At 36.5% G+C, this 22,950-nt stretch overlaps 1 protein-coding gene and 1 pseudogene across 1 annotated transcript in view; both read left to right on the top strand.

The window, feature by feature from the left end:
* Window positions 1–12,585: 12,585 nt before the first annotated feature.
* On the top strand, window positions 12,586–12,899 carry LOC134371598 (non-histone chromosomal protein HMG-14-like; annotated as a pseudogene).
* A 2,993-nt stretch (window positions 12,900–15,892) lies between these two features.
* The window catches only part of LOC134369514 (large ribosomal subunit protein eL24-like), an 84,081-nt gene continuing 77,023 nt past the window's right edge, over window positions 15,893–22,950 (top strand). Inside the window, exon 1 of the mRNA XM_063085984.1 lies at window positions 15,893–16,449. Coding sequence (XP_062942054.1) covers window positions 15,941–16,449 — 509 coding nt within the window. The 5' untranslated portion in view covers window positions 15,893–15,940. The remainder of the gene's footprint in view (window positions 16,450–22,950) is intronic.

The following is a 22,950-nucleotide window of genomic DNA, read 5'->3' on the forward strand; positions in this document are numbered from 1 at the left end:
CCTTAAAAAATATCTTTAGTTTAGGTAGCTCCCTAATAATGTTTCTAAAATATGGCCTGTGCATTATCTGCATCAGGATTATTCAGTGTACTTACAAAAATAGAGATTGCACCATTCCCCAAACACTGGGGTGGGACCAGATAATCTGAATTCATCAAAGCACTCAGATAATTTTTAGGAACACTGAAGTTGGATCTTTTAACTTTTAAAAATGTGCTGTGAATGAATTTCCACTTCCAGCATGAAAGATTAATTTTTCTTCCAACATAAGCAAGTAGAAAACTGGATAAATATGCAAAACTACTGTTTTCAGATGTTGGACAATAGATACCATAGGATTTTGATTCTTTAAAAAATATAAACAAATGAGATAAGTGCTAGAATTGTCTCAGCTTACTCCCTGGAGGTAGTCTCATCAACTAAAGAAAGAAAATATTGAGTTCACAGGGTCCTGAGGCTAGAATTTGCAGGGTAGAGTACAAAAGAGGAAAAAGGTGCAAGAAGAGAGAGCTTGAAAATCTGCAAAGGAATTTCCCCCACATTTGTATAAAATGGGATAAAATCCCATGACACAGATAAGTAACTACCAGAAATCACTAAGATAAACAATTCCCAAAGCTAACACAGAACTAAGAATGATTCCTATGAAGAACCCTAATAATATGTGGGATTGATTCTCCAGAAAGGTAACATCTTGGTAGTGGGGCTAAAGTCCCATAAGAAAGGCTGACCTGGATTCACTCAAACAAAGGTTAAAAGAAAGCATGAAAGAATCAAAATGATCCATAAACACTCACCCACTTCTCAGAGTGAATTTCAACACTCTTTAAAGAAATACAACAAAATCTTTCTACCCAATAATGTAAATTTTACAATGTCAGCACCAAACCAAAAATTACCAGGCATGTAAAGAACAAGGAAATATAAACATTAAACAGGAGAAAAAACAGTCAATAGAAACAAGCCCAGACATGGTGTAATAAGTCATTTCAGAATGATGTAATAAGCAGAAAATGACCTTAAAATAGCTATTAGAAATATAAAAATGCTCAAAGATTAAAAAATAAAAGCATAAATACAATATCTGAATTGTAAATACACTGGGTAGAAACAAGAGATCAGACACTTAACAAGAAATATCAATGAGCTTGAAGACATAGTAATTGAAACTATCCAAAATGAAATAGAAGAAAAAAATTTTTTAAATAAACAGAGTCTCAGTGACATGTGGGACAATATCAAAAATTTACAATGTATTTAACTGAAGTCTCAGAAGGAGCTCAGGTTGGGGGGGGGAGATTATGTAAAGACAAAATGACCAAATTTTATTTGCAAATTTAATAGAAATTATAAAGGTACAGATCCAAGAAATTCAACAAAATCCAAACAATGAACAAAAAACACACCAAGGTACATAATAACAAAATTCATAAAAAATGGTCATAAAGAGAAAATCTTAAAAGAAGACACATTATTTACGATGGAACAAAGATAAGAATGGCAGCAAAATTATCATCAGAAACTATGTGAAAGTTGAATGAAATCTTTAAATTGTTGGAAGAAAATTTTAAAACCTTAACCTAGAAGTCTAGACCCAGCAAAAATATCTTTTATAAATGAAGATTAAATAGAGGCTTTTGAAACAAACAGAAAGTAAGAGTTTTCATTGCAATGCTGCCAACCTGGAATAGGAAAAATGTTAAAGAAATTTCTTCAGGCACAAGGAAAATGATAACAGATGGAAGTGATAAATTTGTGGATGAATATAAAAGGTAATTTTTTAATTTTTATTTTTATTAGAAGAAAACTTGTATTACTGAGGTAGGCTAGTTGCTCTAATAATCTCAAATTTTCAGTGGCTTAATACAGTAACAGTTTGTTTCTTACCCAGGCAATAACCAATGTGGGTCAGCAAAATGAGCTCTGCTACATGCATTCACTCAGGTCTCCAGGATTATTCTGTCTTGTGACCCTGCCCTTGTCTAGTGCTTTATAGTCTTTTCTATTCAGCAAATGGAGAAAGAAAGAGACATTGCCTGTTGAACTTTTTAGGGGCCAGGACTGAAAATGGTGTACATCGCTTATACCAGATTTCAGTTGCTTGGACACCACTAAATGCAAAAGGGACTATGTGTCTAACAGGAAAAGGGAATCTATGAATTAAATAACTATCCAGTTTATGCCCTAAGAATCTTCTAATCTGTACATTTTAATTTACGTAGAAGTATATTGGGGTCCAAGGAGATAAAGATCACGTGGCAAGTAAGAGTCAGCCTGGGCCCAGAAGTTACATGCTTTGATCCCCATTTCAGTGTCCTTGCCTTTCTATCAAAAGGTGGCAATTTGCTCTTACTTCTATTCTACTTTCATCATTGTTTGTTTGCCCTTTAATTGAATTAATTTTAAATTCAAATACTGTCAGTCTTTTTAGACTGCTGTAATAAAATACCATAAACTAGGTAGATTATAAACAATGGAAATTTATTTCTCACAGTTCTGGAAGCTGAGAATTCCAAGATCAAGGCACCAGCAGATGTAGTGTCGTATGAGGCCTACTTTCTCACTGAGAGCCATCTTTTCACACCAACTTCACATGACAGAAGGGGCAATGGGTCTCTTTTTGCCTCTTTGACAAGGGCACTAGTTCTATTTATGAGGTCTCTGACCCCATGACCTACTTTCCGCCCATTGGCCCCACTTCCTAACACCTTCACCTCGAAGGTGAGGATTTCAACATACAAATTTGGGGTGGATATAAATATTCAGATCATAGCAAATATTAAAATGAATTCAAAGCTGAAAAAATAAAAATTAAGCTACTGTCAAATTATACAGCCAAACATTATTTCAAAGTCAAGTTTATTAGGGGTTCAGTTTGCCATGTAAACCACAAGTTCGTAAAACATATAAAGTGTTTTAAACTATCTCCCTGAAATAAGAAATGATAAATGAATTGTATTTAATTGTATGTGCAAAGGTAACTCAGTTGTGAAAAATGTAGCCCTTGGTACTGACTCTTGCATGCCACTGCTATACATTTTCTTATTTCCCCATAAATAACAGATTTTCTTAATTAAACAAATATATCATCTATACCTTGTGATTACAATGCAACAATTAAAATCCTGGAATTAGAAGAAGCGTCATTTATTTTAGAGCACGCAGAGTTGTTCATCTTTCCAAATAACTACAGAAAAGAGGCTCCCCACAGTTCATATACTGGTTATGAAGGTAATATTGTATAACTCATCACTAGATGAAACATGACAGACAAATTCAAAGAAAGCAATGGCATTTTAATTTTTGAGGTTGATGAAGCATATACAATAGCAAAACATTCTGCTTGTTACAATTTCATGTTATTAGAGCCTGAACTTTCTCTCACCTTAGACCCAGTTAAAGTTACTATTAAATTCAGTGTTAGTCTTAAACTGTTTTTTCTTAATCTTTCCATGTCACCTATGTAAATAAATCTACTTCACATTTTCTCCTACTACATTTGCTTAAATAATCCCTACATGTATTTTACCATTAATTTCTTTCAACTCTCCTTTTCAATTTATTTTCCCATCCTTAGACCTCATAATATATGTTAGCTATGGTTTACGCCCTGAGTAAGGAAGTCTATAACCTTCTGTCATATATGAAAGTTTGTCTTGTCCTCATGAAATAAATAGATTTCTACCATGAATGAAGTTAAATGCTCATAATTCAAAGACAAATTATCTGTGCTGGGCTCCAAATTAACCGTGTACATAAGTGTGCCATTCACAAGTCAGATCATTCAGATATGTAAGTAAAGATGAGGTAATCATAATCTCCAGTAAGTTACAACTTGATAGAACCATCCCACCCTAAACATAGTCTCCTGGAGAATTTGATAGGATTTTTAATGTAAAATCTAACATCCCCAATTATTTTCTGTGACTTGGAGCCAAACCCAGTATAATATGTGAATTTATTTTGCCAACATTATACATATCAGAAAGGGCATAAATACTGAAATGACCTTGAATTCCAGAAAAGTTCAGAAACATAAATTATAAGGCAAAGACTATTTAGAAAACTTAGGAAGTAATGTGATGAGGATAAATACATAGGTCAGTTCACGTTCAAATAATATTTTAGAAATAAGTAGATTTAATCATCTGAGGAAAAACAATATTGTATCAAGAATACAAGTAGAACCAAAGAACAAGGACACTGAAAAATACATGCCATTTTAATGTTAATTGGTGTTTATAAGATAAATTTAAAATAACTAGCTTGGAGGGTTTTGTTTGTTTTTATGCACAATTAAGATTACAAAAGCAAATTACTGTGTCCACACATTTGAAAGGGAACCAACCAGAATTAGACTATCACTGAGAAAGGACTGCATAGTTAACAAACAAGATAGCCTGCAACTCCAAATTTCTTTCCATATTATGTGACTAGATAGCACAAAAAAAGTAGATGTCCAAGCCTAATAATGGCACAAAATAAGCAGTACTTTGAGTATTATTCAGGAATTGGCACATTTTGTTTCTAGGCTAGAATTGGGGTGGGAGGGGGAGACTTGTGTAGTCAAAAAAAGAAACAAAGAAAGCAGAAGTGATTTATATTTGTAAAAATATGTAAATCCAGGTATGCTTATTTAGAATATCTCAGGGATGCAGACCTGTCAGTGATACCACTGACCCAGTAGCCAGTGAGTACAAATAAATCAGACTAATCTAATTCATGCTGCTTCTATTTCTCTATTCATCTGCCTATCGGCACCTCTACAAATTCTTAGACTAGAAGTAGGGGGAGGTAACTTCCTAAGCAGTACTTTGGAGTTGAATTGGCTTTGTGACTATCCTGACAGCCAACAAACTTTCCTCACATTCCTAACAGCTGACAAGGAAAGGTGAGATTGCCTAGATTAAGAAAAGGAGAAGGAAGCCCTCAATAAAAGAACATAAAGATAGGATACAGAAGCCATAATGAAATTGAGTTTTAGCTAAGAATTGGAATAGACACTGGGAAGAAATGATAGTCAACAGAAACTTCATCAGGAAAACTCTAAATTAGTTTATCTCAAATATTATACAAGATTATTATGCCTATTAATTATAGTCAGGTAAAAACAGGAAAAAAATCCAGCTTTCAGTGCCTGAATTAATCGTAGGTACATGCCCCAGGAGTCTGGAAACCTGCTTTTTAACCAAGGATTTATCACTAAGTAAATAAGCTATCTGGAGAAAAATAACCTTTATCTATCTCAATTTGCTTACCTTGAAAATGGTCATTTTTATTAGATTATCTCTTCTAACATGAAAATTCTATAACTAGACTAAAGCTAACTATGTCAAACTTTCAGCAGCAGAAGAAATTCAGGGTTAAGTTCAAGAGTCTTGAGTTCTTGGCTCTTTACTTCAGCCATGACACCAGGCACTCTAACATCACAGACCATTAAAGTATAATATACTCCATTTTTTCACTCTTTATTTCCCATGTTTCTTTCTTCTTGATTGTTTTCTTGCCAAAGAGTACAACATCACACATTGGTTAACATCTGACAGTCACAGGAGGTTGACTTACTGGTCAGCATGCAGTAGCCTATGAATCTTTCTGAGTCTATTTGAAATCCCAGATTTTTGGAAATGGCAAAGAGCCACAAATCTAATAAATTACAGCTTATGGAATACAGAAAAAGTAATCTTTTCTCAAAGATTAAAAGGAGAAAAACAATATATCTTGGACAGCAACTTTAGGATGTCATGTACATTCCTATACAAAATAATTTTTAAATGTTTGCTCTTTGCCACGCACACAAACACACACTAACCCACAAGCTTCTGCCTACTCTGTATTCCTTAGCAAACCCAAGTGCAATCTTCCCTCTACAATCTTTTCAGTCTAAGGAAATAAAAATATTACACTGAGAAAAGAGCCTACAAAAGCAGTTAATCAAAAGTAATTTGGAATCCCCATGCAACCTCTTATAGCTTTCTCAGAAATAAATATATGTGAGTACATTCAGTAATTCTAGAAAACAACATCCTTTCCCACCTTCTATTTCCCTACCTTTTAGTAAAAAGGCTACTGAAGGTAAGGTAAATGTTTGAACCATAATTTGAAATGAAAAGACAGACAACGAAATAGCAGAGCATAGTAGACCAATTTTCTATCCCACTGCTGTCTTGCACGATTCTTTCCATTCCCCTGAAAATATGTAGGAAGCATTTCTATTTAAAACACACATTAAAAAAGAAGCATGAAGACAAAATTTGATTTCAGTTAGTAGTTACTGAGATTAATTTTTAAATAGCAGGCTGTGAATTTTGTTATACTCATATAAAACTGCTCAGATTATCTTATGTTCAAGCATAATATGATTTAAGTATTAACTTTCAGAGCATTTTGTTTAGAAAATAAATAGATAACAGCCAAATAAAAACAAATCACATTACTATATTATCCTCTCTTTTAGAAAATTTCAGAGACTCAAACCTGTTGGCTGGAGGACTGTGATTGATTGTGTTCTAGTTTTTCAGCAAAGCAATCTTCCTTTGCTCCAGCCCTCATCCCCCTGGGGTGGGATCTCTCAATGACCCTTAAACATGCCCCTGTATTCACACACACACACACACACAGCTAAATATAAAGCTTCAGAACACATATTTGCTCAAATGTATTCCTTTACTTATTTTGTACTTAGGAATTTTTCTCTAAAGGACAAATAGAGTTTTACATGCATTTTATATGTCTAAGGGGAGCTGGATGTTCCCCTTTGGTGGTGGGCCAGATATTGAATCTGATGACTCATTTTTAAGCATGGCTTCCCAGCAAATTTGATAATCATCTAGCATAAAATAAACTCAACCAGATTTCTGCCAGAAATGAGAGTAAGATCTCACTAGACCAACTCACACACAGAAAAACAATATAATGTTTCAATATAATACAAAACAGCTACCTGACTGTATTTAAGCATTGATCCCCAATATGTAAGATGATAAGATTCCTGAAGGCCTAGGATTAATCATTTTCTTATATCCGAATTTATTTATTTCATTATAGTGCTTTCCCCATAGTTATAGCTCAATATACATTTGTTTTCCCCATAGTTATAGCTCAATATACATTTTTTGAACTGAATACCCTGTGTTTAATTATTGCAAGGTTGATTAATTGTAACTGATTTTAGTAAATGTACAGAAATGCCCTTTTCCTGACCATATCCTGCACAGTAATTACGTAATGGTATACTTCAAGAAACACAAGTCAGTAGGCAGGATCTGACATCTTAAACCAAATAAAAACATAGCAGAATCACCTTTTCCAGAATTCTCCCCTTTGTTACAAATAACAGCAACACTTACTACAAAGTGGATTATCTCCTCATAGTGTTTCAAATTCTTCTCAGATAACCCGCCTGGATTTGGGACGGGTAAAGGGAAATGTTAATAGCAAGAAAAAAGCCCTGAGGATTATTCCAGAATCATCTCAATTTTTAAAAACAGCAAAACTCTGAAGAATAGAAGAAATAAAGTTTAATTTCTCTACTTCTTTTGTCTCAGGGTCAGGTACAAGATAACAGATCAGTCCCTAGCACAGACAAATAACAGGAATGTTTTGAGGGCATTATGCACTGCACTAGTATCTTTATTTGAAGTCTATGAGCAAAATTTCTCTTAGAATTCGGAAACTCTCATATAGCTCGAAGGAGTTTCATTTTGTAGCCTCTATGGGAAATCCCATTGGAATGGCCACAAGGAATAAAAAACTATATCATATAGATGTCTAGAGGTTAAACTATACAAACACATGGAAATTAAACAGCATTCTACTTAATGACATATGGGTCCAAGAAGAAATCAAACATGAAATCAAAAAATTTATTGAAACTAATGAAAATAATGATACATCATACCAAAACCTGTGGAATACTGCAAAAGCAGTACTAAGGGGGAAATTTATCACATTAAATGCTGACTTCAGAAGAATCGAAAGATGGCATGTGAACAACCTAATACTTCACCTTAAAGAACTAGAAAAACAAGAACAATCCAAACCCAAAGTTAGCAGATGGAAAGAAATCATTAAGATCGAGCAGAACTTAATGAAATTGAAACCCAAAAAGTGATACAAAAGATCAATGAATCAAAAAGTTGGTTTTTTGAAAAGATAAATAAAATTGAAAAACCATTAGCATGGCTAACTAAAAAAAGAAGAGAGAAGACCCAAATAACAAAAATTAGAAATGAAAAAGGCGATATTACAACTGATTCATCTGAAATACAAGGAATCATTTGAGACTACTATAAACAACTATATGCCAACACATTTGAAAATCTGGAGGAAATGGATAAATTTCTGGACACACACAAACTGTGAAAACTGAGCCAAGAAGATGTAGAAAATCTGAACAAACCAATAACAATAAAAGAGATTGAAGTTGTTATCAGAAGGCTCCCAACAAAGGAAAGCCCAGGACCAGATGGATTCACAGCAGAATTCTACCAAACATTCAAAGAGGAATTGATACCAATTCTCTACAAATTATTCCAAAAGATTAAAACAGTGGCAATCCCAAACTCATTCAATGAAGCAAGCATCACCCTGATACCAAAACTGGATAAAGATACAGCAAAAAGAGAAAACTACAGGCCAATATCCTTGATGAATATCGATGCAAAAATCCTCAATAATATACTAGCTAACAGAATACAGCAACACATACACAAAATTATACACCATGATCAAATGGGATTCATCCCAGGGATGCAAGGTTGGTTCAATATACACAAATCAATAAATGTGATATACCATATCAATAAAATCAAACATGAGGACCATATGATCATCTCTATAGATGCTGAAAAAGCATTTGATAAAATTCAACACTCATTCATGATACTCTCTACAAGATAAGTATAGATGGAAAGCATGTCAACATAATTAAAGCCATATACGATAAACCAACTGCCAATATCATCCTGAATGGGGAAAAGCTCAAAGCTTTTTCCTTAAGAACGGGAACTAGACAAGGATGCCCACTCTCACCACTCCTATTCAACATAGTGTTGGAAGTACTAGCCAGAGCAATCAGAGAAAAGAAGGAAATAAAGAGCATCCAGTTGGGAAAGATGAAGTAAAACTGTTCCTCTTTTCAGATGACATGATCCTATATATTGAACAGCCTAAAGCCTCTACAAAAAAACTCTTGGAGTTGATTAATGATTTCAGCACAGTAGCAGGATACAAAATCAACACACAAAAATCAGTAGCATTTCTATTCTTCAATAGTGAACATGCAGAAAGAAAAATCAAGGAAACTTGCCCATTTACAATAGCCACCAAAAAATAAAATACTTAGGAATAGAGTTAACCAAGGATGTGAAAAATCTCTATAATAAGAACTACAAATCACTGATGAGAGAAATTAAAAAGGACACAAGAAAATGGAAAGATATCCCATGCTCTTGGATTGGAAGAATAAACATTGTGAAAATGTCCATACTACCCAAAGTGATATACAAATTCAATGCAATCCCCATCAAAATTCCAATGACATTTTTCTCTGAAATGGAAAAAACTATCCAGACATTTATATGGAATAACAAAAGACCACACATAGCCAAAGCAATTCTGAGCAAAAAAAAAAAAAAAAAAAGTGGGAGAGATAACACTACCTGACTTTAAACTATACTACAAAGCTATAATAACCAATACAGCATGGTACTGGCATAAAAACAGACACACTGATCAATGGAATAGAATAGAGAATCCAGAAATCAACCCACACACCTACAGCCATCTGATCTTTGGCAAAGGCACCAAGCCTATACACTGGGGAAGAGACTGCCTCTTCAGCAAATGGTGCTGGGATAATTGGATATCCATATGAAGGAGATGCAACTAGACCCATACCTCTCACCATATACTAAAATCAACTCAAAATGGATTAAAGAATTAAATATACACCCTGAAACAATAAAACTTCTTAAAGAAAACATAAGAGAAACACTTCAGGAAGCAGGACTGGTCACAGACTTCATGAATACAAACCCAAAAGCACAGGCAACCAAAGGAAAAATAAACAAATGGGATTATATCAAACTAAAAAGCTTCTGCACAGCAAAAGAAACAATTAACAGAGTTAAAAGACAACGAACAGAGTGAGAGAAAATATTTGGAAAATACACATCTGACAAATGATTAATATCCAGAATATGCAAGGAACTGAAACAACTTTACAACAACAACAGCACATGAGCAGTCTGTAAGTCACACTATGACTATGTTTTAAATTTATTTATTTTTTAATTGACTCATATTGATTGTACATATTTATGGGGTACAGAGTGAGATTTCAATACATATATATAATGCATTATGATCAAATCGTGGTAATTATTATAGTAACCCAATTAAAAAATGGGCAAAAGAGCTAAATAGGCATTTCTCAAAGGAAGATATACAAATGGCCAACAGACATATGAAAAAATGCTCAACATCACTCAGCACTCAGGAAATGCAAATCAAAAGTACACTGAGATACCATCTCACTCCAGTTAGGATGGCTGACATCCAAAAGACTGTGAATGATAAATGCTGGCGAGGTTGTGGAGAAAAAGGAACCCTCCTACACTGTTGGTGGGACTACAAAATGGTGCAGCCTCTATGGAAAATGGTATGGAGGTTCCTCAAACAATTGCAGATAGATCTACCATATGACCCAGCTATCCCACTGCTGGGAATATACCCAGAGGAATGGAAATCATCAAGTCGAAGGTATACCTGTTCTCCAATGTTCATTGCAGCACTATTTACAATAGCTTAGAGTTGGAACCAGCCCACATGTCCATCATCAGATGAGTGGATATGAAAAATGTGGTATATCTACACAATGGAATACTACTCTGCTATAAAAAAGAATGAAATACTGCCATTTGCAACAACATGGGTGGATTTAGAGAGAATTATATTAAGTGAAACGAGTCAGGCACAGAAAGAGAAATATCACATGTTCTCACTTATTTGTGGGAGCTAAAAGTAAATAAATAAATACACAAACTGGGGTGGGAGGGAAGAAGACACAACAATTACAATTCCTTGAAGTTGATACGACAAGCAAACAGATGGGAGGTTGTTGGGAGGAAGGGTGGAGAGTGGGGGGAGGGAGGTTTCGGTAATGGGCCACAATAATCAACCACATTGTATATTGACAAAATTAGATAAAATTTTAAAAACTAATAAAATTTTAAAAAATAAAGATGTCCAGAAGTTTAACATAGGTCACGTACATTGAAGTATTCAGCACACTGTCCAGCACATGAGCAGTCTGTAAGTCACACTATGACTATGTTTTAAATTTATTTATTTTTTAATTGACTCATATTGATTGTACATATTTATGGGGTACAGAGTGAGATTTCAATACATATATATAATGCATTATGATCAAATCGTGGTAATTATTATAGTCATCATCCCCAAAATATATCATTTTTTTGTGATGAGAGCATTTGAGCTTCTCTCTTCCAGCCATTTGAGAACATACAATTAATTATTGTTAATTATATGTGCTTAGCACTACTGTAGACCACAAGAACTTATTTTTCCTATCTCGTTACAATTTAGTATTCATTAACCTACTTCTCCCTATACCTCCTTCTCTCTGCCCTTCCCAGCCTTTGGTAACTACAATTCTATTCTCTACTTCTATAAGCTTGACTTTTTTTTAAGCTCCCACGTATGAGTCAGAAAATGCGACATTTATCTTTCCGTGCTTGACTTATTTCACTTAACAAAATGTCTTTCAGGTTCATCCACGTTGGAGCAAATGACAAGATTTCATTCTTTTCGTGGCTGAGTAGTATTCCATTGTGTAGATATACCACATTTTCTCCATCCATTTATCTGTCAGTGAGTACCTAGGTTGACTTCATACATTGGCTATTATGAATAGTGCTGCGGTGAACATGGGGATGAAGATATTTTTTGGTATGCTAATTTCTTTTCCTTTGGATAAATACCCAGTAGTGGTAATGCTGGATCATATGGTAGTTCTATTTTCAGTTTTTTGAGGAAACTCCAGACTTTTCCATAATGGCTATACTAATTTACATTCCCAACAACAATGTAGGAGAGTTCCCTATTTTTCTCATCATTGCCAGCATTTGTTATTTTCTGTTAAAAACCCATTCTAACTGGGATGAGATGAAGCTCATTGTGGTTTTAACCTGCATTTATCTGATGATTAGTGATGTGGAACATCTTTTAATATACTTGTTGGCCATTTGTATTTCTTCCTTTGAGAAATATCTATTCAGGTTATTTGCCCATTTTTTAATTGGATTATTTGGTTTTTTTGCTGTTGAGTTGTAATTATCACTATATTCAAAATAGCTGTTTTATTCATAGTTATGAACAGAAAAATTATGTAAATTATTTGTTCACAGCTACTAGCTAATTAAAAAATAATATTTAGACATGGGTCCTAGCTGCTCCAGCAGTGGGAGGAGCGGCAGCAGCCAGGCAGCCCAGCCTCGTGAAGGCTCTTGGTGTGCCATGGCCCACAGGCACTCAGTGTGTGCTCTCCCTGCCACCAAGATGTCCAAGAGGAAGGTCAGCTCAGCCAAAGGTGCAGCAAAGGAAGAGCCAGAGAAGAGATGGGCAAGGTTGTCAGCTAAACCTCCTCCTGCAAAAGTGGAAATGAAGCCAAAAGAAGCAGCAGCAAAGGATAAATCTTCAGACAAAAAAAGTGCAAACAAAAGGCAAAAGGAGGGCAAAGGTAAAACAGGCTGAAGTGACTAACTAAGAAACTAAAGATTTACCTGCAGAAAATGGAGAAACTAAAAATGAGGAAGTCAGAAGCGAGTCCAGCCTCTGATGAAGCAGGAGAGAAAGAAGCCAAGTCTGATTAATATTATATACCATATCTTATCAGTGGTCCCTGTCACCCTTGTATGATTCAGAGGAAATTTTTCATCAACTATTTTGTAAATGCAAGTTTTTTAGTAGAAACATTTTTAAGAAGGAGGGAATCCCACCTCATTCCATTTTTTAAGTGTAAATGCCTTTTTTAAAGAGGTGAAATCATTTGCTGATTGTTTATTTTTTGGTACAACCAGAAAATAGTGGAATATTGAATTATGGGAGGTGTCAGCTTAACATTCCATAGATGGGGGGATAGTCTTTATATCCTGTAATACAAAGCATACTAAATGGCAATTTCGAGTCACAGTCGTACATTTAATGTGTCTTGAATATTTAAAATTACTTCTATTATCATGTTGTTTTTTAATAGAATTGTTTCTTAAAGAAAACCCCTCCTTAATCATTGTTCTCTCTGTCAGAATTGAGTGCACTCTGTCACATCTTTGGTCATGGTAGTCCAGTTTTTCTAATAATTTTATTAATGTGTTGTGAATGATTGAAAATTTGAGTATGTAGTGTATATGATATTAAACTGTGAATTGGTGGGACTTATGTAACAGCTTACCAACAACTTGATATCCTCTTAAGGAAAATTTGCCTCCAAATTTGAAGCTGGAAGGTCACTGGAAAAACTTTTTAAAAATATCATGATACGTGGCTTTTTAGAATTTTGGTACATACATTATGACTTGAGTACAAATTGAAATGTCTGTGTAATGATCCTCAACAAAACCAATTAAATCTCAATTATGAAAGAAAAAAACTAATTTTAACCTAGATTTTCTATGATGTTCCAGGCTCCTACCCTTTTCATAGAGTTATTTCACATTATTTTAATATTTTGTCTATACCTTATGATCACAAGATAGAATATAATTCAAGTGACCTTGCAGCTCTAGGATGATATAGTTTGAGCCCTTGTGGTACCAACTCCTCAACAGCAATTATAGGCACGTATTAGTCATCTTTCATGGATCAATGCTAACAGTTTATTCTTTTTTGACTATTTTGTTTCTGATTCTTGTTGTGTTTTTCTGGTTAAATGGTTTTGTAGTTAGGATTTGATGAGGTAAGAGGAGCTCTAGTGAACACACAAAAGACATATCAAAGAGTGGTCAGTGTGGTGAAATTAACCCAATTCAACAAGGGTAATATCTTCTTTTGGCTGGTTATTGTAAGACCAGCAAAATGTGATAAAGGAATAGATTGGCAAAGGAACTCCCCAGTGCTAATATCTGGGGTGCCGAAGAATAAAAACAGAACCATTGGGGTAACAAGCAGATAATACTAAATAAAAAAAAAGCTTACATGTACTAATAAAGGTAATAAACAAATAAGGTAGAAGCAGTTTGGAAACTGGGCAAGTGCAGTACATGATGTCGTAGCCTACTGGGAAGCAAACGTTTCCCTAAGAAAGTAAACGACTTTAAGACATTAGAAAACAGGGACCAAAAGTGTTAAATTTATTTCAATAAACATATATTGCCACTGTTGTAGATGATAAGAATGCATCCATGGAGAAAAAAAAAGATTATTTCTGTGTCTCTTTTTATCATGAGACAAAACATCATTAATAAATGTTTATGGATGAATCTCTTTTAATATGTACATCGGCAAATACAGAGAACTGAAAGCTAATATGCCTACCTGAATTACAATTGCTATTGCTGTCAAAGCACACTGACTATATGTTATTGATAAAAATGTCCTTTTATTCTCTTAGATAGATTGGCTTAAAAAACTAAAAATAGAACTAACTACCATATGATACAACAACCCTACGTCTAGGTATAAATCCAAAAAAAAAAAAATTAAATCAGGATCTCAAAGAGATATCTGTTCTCCCTTCTTGATTGCAGTATTCTATTATTCACAAACACCAAGATGTGGAAACAGCTTAGATGTCCATCAACTGATGAAAGGATAAAGAAAATGTAGTATATACATACAATGGAATATTATTCAGTCTTTAAAAGGAAGGCAACCTGGGCTGGCTGTTTAACTCACTCAGTTAGAGCATGGTATTATAACACTAGAACAAGGGTTTGGATCCCCACAACGGCCAGCCACCAAAAAAAAAAAAAAAGAAAGAAAGAAAGAAAGAAAGAAAAACAGGAAATCCTACCATATGTTACAATGCGGATGAACCTGAAGAACATTATGCTGAGCAAAATAAGCTAGTCACAGAAGGACAAATACTGCATGGTTCTGTTTATATGAGGTATCTAAGATAGTCAAACTCATAGAAATGGAAAGTAGAATGGTAGTTGCCAGGAATTCAGGGCGAGGGGGAATGAGGAGTTGTTCAACAGGTACAAAGCTTCAGTTTTGTAAAATGAATGAGTTCTTGAGATCTTCTGTATAACATTGTGCCTATAGTTAACAATACTATATTGTTCACTTAAAAATGTGTTAAGGGGTACATCTCATGTTAAGTGTTCTTATTACAATAAAAAATTAACTTACTGAATAAATAAAAAACAATTTAAACAAAATTTTTAACTTACCCAAACATAACAAAAATACCTCAAGCTGTACAGTAGAATACAAATGGAAAGTTTTTCTCACTCTTCAAATAACTCGAGGTAGTACTGGGTCAATAGATCAGCTCTTTTCCACTAAGTTATCCAGTCAATGGAGACTGCCATCTTCAACATGGGATTTCCAGGGTCTCATGAGAAATTGACAAATTCCTGGCAAAAGAGGAAAAATTATAGAGCACAAGGGAGAGATTTTTAAGAGTCAAATTTTAAATCACTCCTGCTCATATTCTGTTGGCCAGCATTCAATCATGTGGTAAAAGTTAACTGAAAGGGAGGCGAGTAGATGTAGTCTCTCTGTGTCCAAGAAGAAAAAAAAGGTTGTTTTGGTGACCAACCTGTAGTCTCTGCCACACCAAATTTCTTTTCCATTATAGTCTGTATTTGTGCTGCAAGAGATGAAAATCGATATGAAATAAGAACTGTAGCTCTTCCCATGATCCTCTCTTGCTTCTTGCCATCCTTTCTCATCCCCGGTGTCCGCCGCCATGAAGGTCGAGCTGTGCAGTTTCAGCGGGTACAAGATCTATCCCGGACATGGGAGGAGGTACGCCAGGAACGACGGGAAGGTTTTCCAATTTCTTAATGCAAAATGCGAGTCAGCATTTCTATACAAGAGGAATCCTCGGCAGATAAACTGGACCGTCCTCTACAGAAGAAAGCACAAAAAGGGACAGTCGGAAGAAATTCAAAAGAAAAGAACCCGACATGCAGTCAAATTCCAGAGGGCCATTACTGGTGCATCTCTTGCTGATATAATGGCCAAGAGGAATCAAAAACCTGAAGTTAGAAAGGCTCAACGAGAACAAGCTATCAGGGCTGCCAAGGAAGCAAAAAAGGCTAAGCAAGCATCTAAAAAGACTGCAGTGGCTGCTGCTAAGGCTCCCACGAAGGCAGCACCTAAGCAAAAGATTGTGAAGCCTGTGAAGGTTTCTGCTCCCAGAGTTGGTGAAAAACGCTTAAGTTGGCAGATCAGATTTTTAAATAAAGATCCAACTTTAACTTAAAAAAAAAAAAAAAAAAAAAAAAGAACTGTAAAGCATATTTCCATATTTAATAAAATATCCAGGAGTTATTAACAGGAATATTTGACTTGAAATATACATTGCAACCTTTTTAGTTACTACCCTTATATTTTCAAACCTGTGCATGATATTTATAAATAAAGCACATCACTGTAGTATAGAAACTCCAGAGCTTTGATAAATATGCCACATCAAAGAAATGATATAGAGACTGAGAAAAAAAATACCTTATTGTGTTGCTCCATTTTAAATTAGAATGAGTTGCTGTTCATATAAGTCAGAAATGTCAGGATGTTAATAAGCCCTAAAAAAGGGAAAAAATGGAAAATTAACTATTTTTATTCTTTTCTGACTTCACAAATATGTAAAATATGTTGAATTTTCAATACACTATTCCCTCATTCATTTGTTAAAATGTTTTAGCAGCTCAGGAATATTGAGGGAAGATTACAAATTTATAAATATATAAACACTAGTGATCATTATTATATTTAAACTGTTTCTAAAGTTGATAGCTTTTCATAATTCAACTATACATAAGAAGAAAAACACAACTTGGTTTCAAAAAATTACTATACTTTTAATACTTTATCTGTGGTCTGCTCTCCATGGACATGATAAAGATAGTAACTTGTTTTATTATTTCCTCTGGCTTTTCTGGGCTTTTTAGCCTAGTCTACTTGAGAAATTATTTGATGCAGTTGATGTTTTATGCAAAAGCTGTATCCCTTGTCAGTAAAAGATGGTGCAGAAATGGCAGGAAGTATGGGTGTCAGGAAGAGCCATCCCCCAACTCTTAGCAACAAGTTCCTTTGGAGTAGTAGAGGAGGTAGACCTACATAAAGAATTATGTGGGCAGTTTCAAGATGGCGGCGGCTGCGGCGGCTGGTGCGGAGTAGCTGAGGTGAAAAAGGTGGCCACTGGGCCTCAGGCAGCCGGGAAACTTGTGGACCTTCCTCTGGCCATCTCTTAAGGGAGGACTGCTGCTGCTGGCCGGTCATGGGGGCTCAACGCCACTTTGCCCCCGGCAGGAGAGGCTGCCTCATTGACAGGCAACAGCTTTGAAGTGTGGAGCAGGAAAAGAACTGATTCTTAGCTGCAAAAGCGAGTCTTGAAACAGGGAACACGGCGCCAGGGCTGCTGTGGATGCAGCCAGGATCCCGGAGGCTGGGGCCGCACTGAAGGCGGCCAGCTGCCCTATTCAGGATTCGAGGTTTCAGGCCGGCATTAAAGAAGATTCCTGGGAGCGCCCGAGCGGTGCCGCGACTGAACAGCCCGAGGCGGCAGCGCTGAGAACACGGAAGGCAACAAACCAGAGACAGAGCGAGCACCCGACCTGGCACAGCACTGTGAGTGATCCCTGGCACAGCTCTGTTCTGTTCGGGAGGTGGATGCCCACGCGGCTCCCGCCTGCACCACCAGGCCACTCACTGCCCCGGTGCTGCCTCCATTTTCCCAGGTGCGGGCAGCTCCGCCCTGCTCGGCCATCACTGAGCCCATTTGCTTGGCCTGGCGCGGGGCTTTCCGGACCCTGCGGGCCGGCCTCCTCTCCCACTCCCTCCGCGGTTCTCTGGCGGGGCTGGGGGTATGGGGCGTCCCGACCAGTGTTGGGAGGGCTAGGAAGTACGGGCGGGCCGACTGTCACTCCACCACACCCTGGACTCCGGCCCCAGTAAACTTCCTGTTACTGGGAGGCAAATACCATCTCTGCGACCACCAGTTTGGAAAAAAGCCTAACGAATTTCTGGTTGGGAATAGTGTGGTAGGAGAGTTCCCAGGTCCGCTTGAACCTGCCGGAGAGCAGGCTGCAGGCGGACACTAGACTCGGTTTATACCGGGGGGATACAAAGGTGAACAAGACCCGAGAAAGATCTACACAGTGCTACAAAGGCACCTAGAGAGACCGGTCGTCTGTGCCTAGCAGAAACCTGGTAGACTTCCTGGGCGAGACGGTGCTGAGCAGGGTCTTGAAGGCCCAGCTGATAGACGAGGGGTGCAGAAGACACACCCCAGCCCAGCACAGTGTGCACAGGGTGGGGAGACGTGCGGCCAGGGAGGCGGAGACTCGACAGAAACCACACACCCTGTGGGGTCGCCACTGCACGATCTAACAGCCTGGGCCAGAGCACACGGAACAGGGAGAAGTCCTGTACAGAAAGTGAAAGCTCAACAGAGATCACACACCCTGTGGTACGTGATCCACCAGCCCAGCAGAGTACAAGCTGACCAGAAAGGTGGATCCCAGGAGAAGCCCAAGACCCGAGGCAACCACACACACAAGACACTAGAGGCCAACTGAGCAGTCACGGCAGGAGCCATACCAAATTGGCAACCACAGCAACATCCTAGTTAGTCATTAGTCTCAAACCGGTGGACTGTGAAACCCCCTGCCACAATGAATAAACACCAAAAAAAAGACACCAGAAATACAAAAAATCAAGAAAGTACACCACCAAAAGTTAATAAATCTCATACTCTAGATCCTATAGAACAAGAAGCCCTTGAAATAACTGACAAGGAATTTCGAGTGATAATTCTAAGGAAACTGAATGAGATACAAGAAAACTCAGCTAGACATCATGATGAAATGAGGAAAAGTATACAGGATCTGAAAGAGGAAATATACAAGGAAATCAATGTCCTGAAAAAAAATGTAGCAGAACTTGCTGAACTGAAGAAGTTATTCAGCGAAATAAAAAACACAACGGAGAGTTTAACCAGCAGGCTTGTCGAAGTTGAAGAGAGAACCTCTGAACTTGAAGATGGGCTGTTTGAAATAACACAAGCAGACAAAAAGAAAGAAAAAAGAATAAAGGACATGGAAGAAAATCTGAGAGAGATATCAGACAACCTCAAGCGCTCAAATATCGGAGTCATGGGTATTCCAGAAGGGGAGGAAAATGGAGATTCCATTGAAAACATATTCAACAAAATAGTGGCAGAAAACTTCCCAGGTATAGGAAAAATCACAGATCTTCAGATCCAGGAAGCTCAACGATCTCCAAACGTATTCAACCCAAAAAGGCCTTCTCCAGGACATGTCATAGTCAAATTGGCAAAACTCAGAGACAAAGAGAGAATCTTAAAAGCTGCAAGAGAGAAGCGTCAAATCACCTATAAGGGAGCCCCAATCAGGTTAACATCAGACTTTTCATCACAAACCCTAAAAGCTAGAAAGGAATGGGATGATATTTTCAAAATACTAAAAGACAAAGATTGCCAGCCAAGAATACTCTACCCTGCAAGGCTATCCTTCCGAAATGAGGGGCAAATAGTATATTTCTCAGACAAACAAAAACTGCGGGAGTTCACTACCACAAGACCACCCCTACAAGAAATCCTCAAGGGAGTACTGGGTTTGGTTCCTGAAAAATAACTACCACTGCCATAAAAACCTAAGAAAAATCTAAACCCGCTAGTACAATAAAAATGGCATTCATGAAGAGAAAACAAGCTAACAAAAACACTATCTACAACCTAAGGAACCAACAAACAAAGAAACCAAACAGTAAATCAGAAAGCAAGGAACAAAAGACACCTAAGACAACCAAACAACCAATAAAATGCTAGGAATAAATCAACACCTTTCAATAACAACTCTTAATGTTAAAGGCTTAAATTCCCCAATTAAAAGACACAGACTGGCTGACTGGATCAAAAAGCAGGACCCAACTATATGCTGCCTACAAGAGACCCACCTCACCCATAAAGATTCACACAGACTAAGAGTGAAAGGATAGAAAAAGATTTACCATGCAAACAGAAAAGAAAAACGAGCTGGAGTGGCTATTCTTATATCTGACAAAATAGACTTTAAACTAAAAACCATAAAAAGAGACAATGAGGGACACTACTTAATGATAAAAGGACTGATCCATCAAGAAGACATAACAATCATAAATATGTACGCACCCAATGTTGGAGCAGCCAGATTTATAAAACAAACTCTATTAGACCTAAAGAAGGAAATAGACACTAATACCATAATAGCAGGGGACCTGAACACCCCACTGTCAATATTAGACAGATCATCTAGGCAAAGAATCAGTAGAGAAACACAAGATCTAAACAATACTCTAGACCAATTGGAATTGGCAGATATCTACAGAACATACCACCCAACAACCTCAGAATATTCATTCTTCTCATCAGCACATGGATCATTCTCCAGGATAGATCACATATTAGGTCAGAAATCAAGTCTCAATAAATTCAAAAAAATTGAAATTATCCCATGTATCTTCTCAGACCACAATGGATTAAAACTAGAAATTAATAACAAACAAAACTCTGGAAACTATACAAACACATGGAAATTAAACAGCATTCTACTTAATGACATATGGGTCCAAGAAGAAATCAAGCAGGAAATCAAAAAGTTTATTGAAACTAATGAAAACAATGATACATCATACCAAAACCTGTGGGATACTGCAAAAGCAGTATTGAGGGGAAAATTTATTGCATTAAATGCTCACTTCAGAAGAATGGAAAGATGGCAAGTGAACAACCTAACACTTCACCTTAAAGAACTAGAAAAACAAGAACAATCCAATCCTAAAGTTAGCAGACGGAAAGAAATCATTAAGATCAGAGCAGAACTGAATGAAATTGAAAACCAAAAAACAATTCAAAAGATCAACGAATCAAAAAGTTGGTTTTTTGAAAAGATAAATAAAATTGACAAACCATTAGCATGGCTAACAAAAAAAAGAAGAGAGAAGACTCAAATAACAAAAATTAGAAATGAAAAAGGCAATATTACAACTGATTCATCTGAAATACAAGGAATCATTCGAGACTACTACAAACAACTATACGCCAACAAATTTGAAAATCTGGAGGAAATGGAGAAATTTCTGGACACACACAAGCTCCCAAAACTGAACCGTGAAGACGTAGAAAATTTGAACAGACCAATAACAATAAAGGAGATTGAAGCTGTTATCAGAAGGCTCCCAACAAAGAAAAGCCCAGGACCAGATGGATTCACAGCAGAATTTTACCAAACATTCAAAGAGGAATTGACACCGATTCTTTACAAACTATTCCAAAAGATTGAAACGGATGCAAATCTCCCAAACTCATTCTATGAAGCAAACATCATCCTGATACCAAAACCAGGTAAAGATATAACCAAAAAAGAAAACTACAGGCCGATATCCTTGATGAATATAGATGCAAAAATCCTCACTAAAATACTAGCAAACAGAATACAGCAACACATACGAAAAATTATTCATCACGATCAAGTGGGATTCATCCCAGGGATGCAAGGTTGGTTCAACATACGCAAATCAATAAATGTGATACACCATATTAATAAACTCAAACACAAGGACCATATGATCATCTCTATAGATGCTGAAAAAGCATTTGATAAAGTTCAGCACCCATTCATGACAAAGACCCTCTATAAGTTAGGTATAGAGGGAAAGTATCTCAACATAATTAAAGCCATATATGACAAACCCACTGCCAATATCATCCTGAATGGGGAAAAGCTGAAAGCTTTTCCTTTAAGAACAGGCACTAGACAAGGATGCCCACTCTCACCACTCCTATTCAACATAGTGTTGGAAGTACTAGCCAGAGCAATCAGAGAAGAGAAGGAAATAAAGGGCATCCAGATTGGAAAAGATGAATCAAACCGTCCCTGTTTGCAGATGACATGATCCTATATATCGAACAGCCTAAAACCTCTACAAAAAAACTCTTGGAGTTGATAAATGATTTCAGCACAGTAGCAGGATACAAAATCAACACTCAAAAATCAGTAGCATTTCTTTTCTCCAATAGTGAACATGCAGAAGGAGAAATCAAGAAAGCCTGCCCATTTACAATAGCCACCAAAAAAATAAAATACTTAGGAATTGAGTTAACCAAGGAGGTGAAAAATCTCTATAATGAGAACTACAAACCACTGCTGAGAGAAATTAGAGAGGATACAAGAAGATGGAAAGATATTCCATGCTCTTGGATTGGAAGAATCAACATAGTGAAAATGTCCATACTACCCAAAGTGATATACAAATTCAATGCAATCCCCATCAAAATTCCAAAGACATTTTTCTCAGAAATGGAAAAAACTATTCAGACATTTATATGGAACAATAAAAGACCACGAATAGCCAAAGCAATGCTGAGCAAAAAAAATAAAGCTGGAGGCATAACACTACCTGACTTTAAGCTATACTACAAAGCTATAATAACCAAAACAGTATGGTACTGGCATAAAAACAGACACACTGACCAATGGAATAGAATAGAGAATCCAGAAATCAACCCACACACTTACTGCCATCTGATCTTTGACAAAGGCACCAAGCCTATTCACTGGGGAAGGGACTGCCTCTTCAGCAAGTGGTGCTGGGATAACTGGATATCGATATGCAGGAGAATGAAACTAGATCCATACCTCTCACCGTATACTAAAATCAACTCAAAATGGATTAAGGATTTAAATATACAAC

Source organism: Cynocephalus volans, chromosome 1, assembly GCF_027409185.1.
Source record: "Cynocephalus volans isolate mCynVol1 chromosome 1, mCynVol1.pri, whole genome shotgun sequence".
NCBI lineage: Eukaryota > Metazoa > Chordata > Mammalia > Dermoptera > Cynocephalidae > Cynocephalus > Cynocephalus volans.